General features: G+C 63.9%; 1 protein-coding gene across 1 annotated transcript in view; it reads right to left on the bottom strand.

The window, feature by feature from the left end:
* The window catches only part of MUC2 (mucin 2, oligomeric mucus/gel-forming), a 27,090-nt gene extending 23,118 nt beyond the window's left edge, over window positions 1–3,972 (bottom strand). The window contains 8 exon segments of the mRNA XM_030885697.2: window positions 1–185; window positions 516–641; window positions 742–958; window positions 1,053–1,162; window positions 1,239–1,329; window positions 1,778–1,892; window positions 2,870–3,140; window positions 3,897–3,972. Coding sequence (XP_030741557.1) covers window positions 1–185; window positions 516–641; window positions 742–958; window positions 1,053–1,162; window positions 1,239–1,329; window positions 1,778–1,892; window positions 2,870–3,140; window positions 3,897–3,972 — 1,191 coding nt within the window.
* Window positions 3,973–8,850: the final 4,878 nt, after the last annotated feature.

The raw sequence follows: 8,850 nt of genomic DNA, 5'->3' as shown, positions 1-8,850 counted from the left end.
ACAGCCCCCCCCACCCACCCACCCAGGCCCGAGTGTCCTCACCCTGCCCTGGGCGCCCGGCACTCACCACTGCTCACACTCATTGGTGACCTGCTGGCCAGGGGAGTACAGGTGTCCGTGCAGTTTGCAATGGCACTGGCTCACGGGGATGCAGCCACCACCCGCGATGTCGTCAAACACGGTGCCTGTGCAGCGGGGTAGGGGACGTAGCCGTGACGCTGGGGGCTGCCAGGGCCTGGCCCGCGGCCGCAGGCAGCCCTGATCTTTAGAGCGGACACCTGTGATCCCCACCAGCTCCGGGTGGGGGTTGTGCCTCCAGGTGGGGGTTGGGGGGTGTTCTGGATGAGACACTTCAACCTGCAGGTCCCTCCCATGTGGACTTGTTCCCTGATTTCAGGGTGGTCATGTGGAGTGAGGGGCTGCCATCACCCCAACTTCCACAGCTGTCCCCTCCAGGGGGCCGATATGGATGCCCCGCCCCCAGGGCCCGCGCCCCCGCAGAGCGTCCGCCTCACCTTCGGGGCAGAAGCAGCCGTCCATGCGGTGCTCCTCGCAGAGGCTGCTCTGCTCCAGGTGCGAGCAGGTGTCCATGCAGGGGGAGCCGCTCTCCAAATAGATCATGTTCCCGGGACAGCTCTTGGCTGCGGGGGACAGAGGGGGCGGTGAGCCCTCCGCGGCTGCCTAGTCCCGGGCCTTCTCCCTCCGCCCGGGCCGGGGGCCCGGTCCGCCCGCCGCGCTTACGGCAGAACGAGGCGCTCCTCCAGGTGGCCGGCCGCCCGCCGGCGTGCGAGCACTGGCGCGAGAACTCGGCCATGGTGCTGCAGACGCAGGCGGCGCCCGCGCCCCGCGCGCAGCGGCACAGGTCCTGCACGCACGCCCGCACGAACAGCTCCAGCGGCACCCGCGCCCGGCAATCCGCGAAGGCCTCCGCCTCCAGCAGCCGCTCGCACTTGGCGCGCTGGCGGGACAGACAGGTGCGGTGGGTGGCTGCTCCGCCCCGGAGACCCCCCGCCCGACGGGCGCCCCAACCTGGGCCCCTGCCCCCGACTCACGTGCTCCGCACAGGAGGCGGGGAGCGGCTCCTCCTCGGGGTCTTCGCAGACCACCTCGGGTTTGTTGATCTTCTGCATGTTCCCGAACTCAGTGGGGCTGAAGACGACGCCTGGAAGGCGGAGACCGTCAGCGAGGGTGCCCAGGGTGACCACCCCCCGCCCCCAGAGACCCGGGGGCCGCCTCACCGTCACTGAGGAACTCAGAGTAGGTCTGCAGGCCGTTGAAGTCCCCGCAGAGGCCGCACGTGTGATTCCGGAACTTACTGTCCAGCTCCAGCTGTTGAGGGGGTGGAGGTGTGCAGGGGGAGAGGGGAGTGGACAGGTGAGCTTCTGCAGGCAGGCACCCAGAGCAGGGCAGGTGGATTCCCAAGGCAAGACAGATGGGCACCCAGGCTCCAGGCAGGTGGGCAACCAGGGCAGGGCAGGTGGGCACCCAGACCCCGGGCAGCCTGCTGAAAATAGACCCATTGCCACGGGCCCCGCTTCAATCGTGACGGGAGGACGGGGTTCCCGCAGGGGTCCAAGGGAAAGGTGAGGCGCCTGCCTCTAAATTCCAAGGTTCCTCCCAGGATGAGGAACCCTGAGGCCAGGTACAGACTGGGTAGCTCACACAACCCTGTTCAGGGGGTCCTCCCCGCCTCCACCCCCTGGGTCCTGCAAGGAAGGGGCTGGTCCTCGGGTCTCCCCGGGGGGCGGTCCCCGTCCTGGATGCTGGCCGTGCCCACCATGAGCGAGTCCTCGCGGTTCCACATGAGGGCGAGGCCGGCCCGCGAGTAGACCTTGGTGTAGGCGTCGCTCTTCTCGATCAGCAGCCCAGAGCTGTAGTGGGGGGTACTGACCCTGCGCGTGGGGGGGGGGGACACCGAGTCACGCGCCCACCCTGCCAGCCGCCTCGGTCCCCTTCTCCCCTCCGCCCCGCTGCACCCCAGGGACAGACGGTCTTGGCCTCCCTCTGGTGGACGACATAAGCAATGGCAGGACAGCTCGTCTCTCCCCAGGCTGAAATCGGCCGGGCCACCATGGTCGGTGCAGGGCCCTTCCCAAGGCCATGGAGGCGGGTTGGGCTGCCACCCCCACCAGGCGGTTACCCAGCAGGACGTCCAATGGGTGGGTGGCTTCTCCGGGCCCCTGCTGACCCATCACTCCTGAGGGTCCACTTCCCCCTTCCTGTCTACACTTGGGGCTTGGCCCTGTTGCCAGACCTCACCTCTACCTCCACCCCTGTGACCAATCACCTGCTAACCAGCTGGCAGGCGGGGGTGGGGGGGTGGGGGGGTGGGGGTGGTGGCAAGGGCAGAGGTGCAACAGGAAACTGAACCCCTTCGAGGCAGGCAGAGGGCCGACCCACAGGTGGGGGAACCAGCCCAGCTGGAAGGCATTTAAGAGGTTGCCATTGTTCCAAAGACAATGGGGGAACAATAGCCGGGCAGTGGGGAAGGGGCGCCCTGACTGCCTCGGCACCCCTTTTGTAACTTGATCTGGGCACCCCAGACCTAATGGAGCCCAGAATCCCCACCACTGGCCACAGTGTTGTGGGCTGAAGGGCAAGGGTCAGGGGCTTGCAAGCAGCCCCCCACCTCTCACCCCAGAGTAGAGAGCACTTGCCCGCAATCCCTCACCCACATGGGTTTCCCTGGGTGCCCAAACCGGATTTGTTGAGTGGGACAGGAGCTCAGACCCCACCCTCAGGAGTCTTGGCTTCACGGGCTCATCAGAGGGGGTCCCGCCCCCACCAGTGGTCTAGGCAGAGTGGGCCCAGCAGCAGGAGCACACACACACACACCCCTCACTAGGCCCCAGGCCCCGGCCGCACTCACAGGGCCCCGTTCACCACGGCCAGCTGCCGGGTCAGGTACACGGTGTCGTCCTTGATGGTCAGCAGGATGTACTCAAGCTCCGGGCGGCCCCCTCGGCGCCCGGGGCCCCGCTTCAGGTGCACGGCGAACTCCTTGTAGGAGTCCCGGCAGTCGGAGGCAAAGTTGTAGTCGCAGAGCCCGCGGAACTGGAAGATGTCGCCATCGAAGGTCTTGTAGTGGCCGTCCCCCCAGGTGCTGCAGACTGTGTGCCCGTGGTTTCGCACCCTGCCTTCTGGGAATGGTGGGCACGGGGTGAGCGTCAGGGGAGGGGTCACCTGCCCACCAGCCGCCCCGTGGGCCTGATAGCACCTGCAGGTGGCTTAGGACCCAGGTGGCTCAGCAAGGGGTCCCACAGGACCCCTGTGGTTGTTCCTTTCCCAAGGAAGGACCCTGCAGGACCCTGGTGATTCCACCCCGAATCTCAGCCCACTGAGAAGACGGCTCTGACTGAGGTGTCCAGCACCCTGACTGCCATGGGTTGGGGTACCCGGGGCACCCGTGTGGCTCCCTGGCCACTCTCTCTGCCTCCTTGTGTCCCACCCAGCGCCCCTGTGCCACTCTGCCTATGTCAGCCAAGACAAGGCGCCAGGACCACCCTGAACCACAGGCTCCTCTCCTACTGAAGCCCCCACCCTTAAGAAGGTGCATCTTGACTTGGACCCTCCCTGGGGTCCTGCAACCCCCCACCCAGTCCAGCTCCCACGCTCCTCAGTGCAGTGGTCCAGCTCGGGCCCTGCTTCCTGGGGGCTGTCCCCACACTGGAGGACAAGAGGGGCCAGGACTACCTCGTCCTCTGTTCTCCCCCTTTGATGGCACCAGGAGGCTGCAGGATCAGAGGGCAACCAGGCTGCTCCAGTGCCCACCAGAACCAGCCCAGAGGCAGGACAGAAGAGGTCCAGCTTTGGATCCCAGGGTCAGACTCCCCTATCCTCTGGAAGATCCCCCGGCTCCTACCCCAGAGCGGGGAACCTGTCCATCCACCCCTTACCTCTCTGGAGCTCTGTGCCCGTGGCCGAAGCCAAGGCCAGGCAGACCGCCACCAGACGGGCTAGGGGCAGCCCCATGGTGGCTCCAATGGCTGGTTGCGGAGAGCAACCTGGGGCAGGGGTCTGGGTCTTATATGCCGGGCCTGAGGAGGCGGGGAGGGGAGGGGAGGGGCGAGGTGTGGGTGGGGCGTGTGCAGATTATCCAGAAAACAGCTGTGGGGGCCCAGCCCCACGAGCCCGAGTGGGGCAATATTGATTCAGGTTATCAGAGGGTTATCTTTTATTGCCCCTGGGTAAATGAGGCTTCCTCAGGATGCGGCAGCCCAGTACCCCGGGCAGTGCAGACCACACCCAAGTGTAACCTCAACCCCTCCCAGCCCAGGACGAGGGCTCCTGCAAGGAGCGGAAGCATGTCCTGGCCTGGCCTTTGCCCAGCCCACCAGGCCAGCCCAGCCCAGAGCCCCTGAGCAGAGCAGGACGCCATGAGGGGCTTCCTGGAAGCCCACCCTAACCCCCACTTGTCCCCTACGCTCTCAGCCAGCATCCTGCTGGGCAATGAAGGCAAGATGCCCACCCACAGCCACCCACTGAGGCCCACATTGGAGACCCAGCTGGGGGTCCCCCGAGCCCTGCTCCCCACCCCATGGCTCCATGCAAAACTTCCCTCTCTGTGGCCCTAATCCCCTCTTTCCCAGCAGAGCCGGGCTCTGGAATTACATGTAATTGGACCTCCAGAAAGCCCCGGCCAGTCAGACCGTGTAAAGAACCAGGTCCACAGTACTGCCGGCTCGAGACGAGAGTGGTGGGCACAAGGTCATGGCCACGGAGGCTGAGGAGCTCAGGCCTCGGGCCTGGCCACACACTGGGGTAAGGTCATGGAGCCCCAGAGCTAGGAGCCAGCCCCCAAGGCTGTTCAAGGGCAGCTGCAAGCTCCCCCACGTGTCCAGAACCCCTCGGGAGAACCAGAACATGGCACTGAACATCCCTAGACCCACCTGGACCTGAGGCTGCCTGGCACTCCCACCCGGCAGGTGCCAGTAGGCACCGCATTGCCTGACAGCAGACACCTCTCAGGCCCTGGCTTTGGTCCCGGATCCAGGGACTGAGAAAGTGTAGAACGGGGTACAGAGAGAGACCTCGAGTTCCCAGTCGATGGGGGAAGCTCCTTGAAGCAATTTCAGCCATGGGGGGTATGGTGCAGGTATGGGCACCCACTTGCTGCCCAAGGCTCCCTCCTGTGACCATGCCCAGGAACATGGGCCCGGTATCCAGCCCCACCCTCTAGGGTCACCCTCTGCCCTCTGAGACTGCACCCAGACCACATCACAGACCCAGGGCTGAAGGTGCCCAGAGCCGGGTGCCCAGAAGACTTTTATCCCAGCATCCCCACATACCCAACCAGGAAGTCAATCCCCTGCGGGAACCCCAGCGTCTGGAGACACGGGGCCAGGAGCGTGGGGCCAGAGCCGGGGGATTAGGGAAACTGGAGCCTTGGGCTGCAGCGGGGCCATTGTCCCACTTCCCCGCCCACAAGACACCCAGGCCGGGGGCAGTGATATTCCATGCCAAGTTCCCACTGCCCTGGTGGCCGGCCCGGAGCTCCCAGGGAGTCCCAAGTCTGGTACAGGGATGGAGGGAGTACCTGGCTCACTCCAGAGCCTGGGACTCACCTCCTGCTGGCCCCTGGCTGCAGGCGCAGCAGCAGGACATGCTGGGAGCAAGCAGAGGCTGGCCATCAGTGTCAGCAACTTGGGCCAGGTGTCCAGCTGCATCCCCCAGACCCACAGCTGCTGAGGACTCAAGCAGGCCAGACCCGGGTGGTCACCTGGGCAGTCACCTGGACGACCACCTGGGTGGTCATCTGGGCAGTGGTTCCCTGGGCAGCCACCTGGGTGGTCACCTGACAGCCACCTGGGTGGTCACCTGGGCAGAGGTCACCTGGGAGGCCACTGGGTGGTCAACTGGATGGTCACCTTGGTGGTCACCTGGTCAGCCACCTGTGATCACCTAGGTGGTCACCTGGGTGCTCACCTGGGTGGTGGTCACCTGGGTGGTTACCTGCGCAGTCACCTTGACAGCTACCTGGGTGGTCACCTAGTGGGTGGTCAGTCAGCTGGATGGCCACCTGGGTGGTCACCTGGGTATCCACCTGGGCATCTATCTGGGTGGTCACCTGGACAGTCACCTAGGCATCTACCTGGGTGGTCACCTGGACAGTCACCTAGGCATCTACCTGGGTGGTCACCTGAACAGTCACCTGGGCATCTATCTGGGTGGTCACCTGGACAGTCACCTGGGCATCTATCTGGGTGGTCACCTGGACAGTCACCTGGGCATCTATCTGGTGGTCACCTGGGGGCTGTTTTGGCATTTGCTGTTGAGTGGATTCCAACTTGTTTCAACCCTTACTGTGCAAAGAAGCCCTGCTCCATGGGGTTCTCAAGGCGGTGAGTTTGGGGGAGCTAATTTTCAGGTCTGAGAGGTGGGGTTCCCTCCCCGCACCCCCGCCAGGTATAAGAAAGTAGAGTCCTCCCAGGTCTGAGAAAGCCCTGGAGATGGGGCATCACTGGTGGCCCTGAGGCCCAGGTTGTCTCACCCTAAGACCCTCTCAAATGCAGTCTTGGGGTCTGGTTGGGACCTCAAAGAGCTCCAGTGGGTCATGTCTTTTCTGAGAGGAGGATGTGGACGGCCTAAGGGTGGATAGTGGCCGGTCCCCACCAACCTGGGGAGGGGACAGAGCACGGGGACTAGTTGCCCACTTTCACGTCCGCCCAGCCTTGGACACCAGCCACTGCACTCAGGCCCAGAGCAAGTGGGCTTCATGTGGGACGGACCCCATCAGCAGAGGCCCATCTGTGGCAATCCCATGGAACGCTCTGGAATGGAGCCCCTCGGCAAATCTCTGACCCCGGGCTCCTAGGAGACGTGCCTCATCCTAGACGCTCCAAGACACGAGCCTAGCGTGACGTCTCTGCGCAGCACATGGTATCCTGTCGTGAGAGTGGCAACAGCCCCCTGTGGAAAGCTGGCCTCTGAGGGGCCCACGTCCCTGATTCTGCTCTCTGCACTGGGCAGAGCACGGTCACACGGTCTGCCTGGACCTGGACCCACGGAGGCTCTCGGAGGTGGACTGAGGGACCCTCACCGCTGGCCCTGGAGGCAGCTGTGGTTCACAGACCATGCTCGTTGGTGCCCAGGGCACGCACCATGCCCGCCCCCCTTCCGTGACAGCTCTGCCCACCGTGCAGGGCCCTGGACTCTCCCGGGCATCTGCTCGGAAGGCTGACGCCCAGCAGTGTTTGCCCTGACAAGATACTGCCCGTGTGGACTGCTGGTCATTTACAACCTGGGCCGCAGGGAGGAGGCAGCAAAGACGTCACAGAGGGTGGCCTAGAGGGACTGTCCCTCTACTTTCTGACCACAGACCCTGACTCATCAGGAAGTGAGGGTGATAATCCCGGAACCAGAGTCCCTGGGGAGGGAGGGGTGCTGAAGAGGGAGGTGAAGGGGGGATGGGATGGGATGGGGTGGGGGAGAAAACCAGAGGAAATTGGCAGCACAATCAGAGTTGGGGGGGGGTGGGGGGAGCTGGGGGGAGACCCCCCGTGAGAGCCTCAGAGGACCGAGGTGGCTCCAAGCAGGTGCAGTGTGACAGCGATGGACCGGCTTTCCTGGCTTTTGCCACCAATGCCGTTTTCCGTTTTCACCGGGTGTCTTTCTAATAAGCCCTGTGATGTCCCCGGGAACCCCAAACATGGCCTGCGGCGCAGACCGCCCCGCCGCAGTTCAGGCGGCCCCGCAGATGCCCTGGGATGCCACTGTCTGGGCTTGGCAGTCTGCGGCCTGGGTGGAGGGCACTAGCCGTCCGTGAACGGAGCCTGAGCAGCAGCTCTTTCTGATCCAGCCTCACACGTTGAAGGCCGTTGACTCTGTCACTGTGTGAACTAAAGCACCCGTGTCCCGGTGACAGGCCCCACCGCTTCTAGCTCTTTCTATTCCTATTTCCAGACGTGACGGCATTCAAGACAACGCCTCTGGGAGCAGGTTTCGATGTGGCGAAGTTGTGGTGATCGCCGGAGAGGCCCGAAACTCCGCCCTCATTCGGCTGTTCTTCACTTCCACCTTGTTCTGACCCAGAGTCCTCCTCAGCACCTGGAGCCCCGCTCCTTAGCTCCTTCTGCTCTGGCATCATCACAGCCTCTCCCTTCTTTGGGGGGACTCTGACACCTGGGAGCCCTGCTGGCACTGCGAGCCAGGCATGGGGCTGCTGGCTGCAAGGCTGGTGGTTCCAACCCACCAGCCGCTGCACAGGAGAAAGATGAGGCTGTCTGCCCCGGTGTACGTGCAGAGGCAGGAAACCGGCCTCGGGTTGATGCGAGCTGGAATAGACTCAGCGCTTGGTTGGTGGGTTGGTTGGGTTTTGGTGGTGGTGCAGGGGATGAAGTGCTGGAGTGCTCGCTGAAAGATTGGCGGTTCAAACCCCCCAGCCGCTCCATGGAAGAAAGAAGAGGCTGCCTACTTCTGTGAAGGTTTACAGCCTCAGACACTGTAGGGAGCAGCTGTATGGGGGTTCCACTCCAGGGTGAGAGCCCATGTTAGGGGCAGTGAGAGTCTGAGGAGGACGGGTCGGGGATTTGGATGCATCTCCCTCCTCTCATGGGACATGTGCTATGCTTCTCACTGGAGGAAGACCGCAGAGTGAAGGGGAAATGCTGCGAGCATGACCTCCTTGCTGATGCCAACCTGCAGCTCCCGGAGGAGCAGCAGTGACTGACGCCACCCCCATGAAGCCATTCGCTTCTCCTGCCCGCCCCCCACCGCCCGCTCCCTCCCAACACTGTCCCCTTTGGAAGGGGGTCCGTGAGCACAGCCCAGACTGAGGGTGGGGTGGGGAGCGATTCGGAATTCTGGATGGGAGACCAGAATCTCCCCGTATTTGTCTATGCATCTAACATC

Source organism: Echinops telfairi, unplaced genomic scaffold, assembly GCF_000313985.2.
Source record: "Echinops telfairi isolate 266 unplaced genomic scaffold, ASM31398v2 ScPeMD7_37;HRSCAF=141, whole genome shotgun sequence".
Taxonomy (NCBI): Eukaryota; Metazoa; Chordata; class Mammalia; order Afrosoricida; family Tenrecidae; genus Echinops; species Echinops telfairi.
The sequence above is the reverse complement of the archived record's forward strand: the minus strand, read 5'-3'. Positions and strand labels throughout refer to the sequence as shown.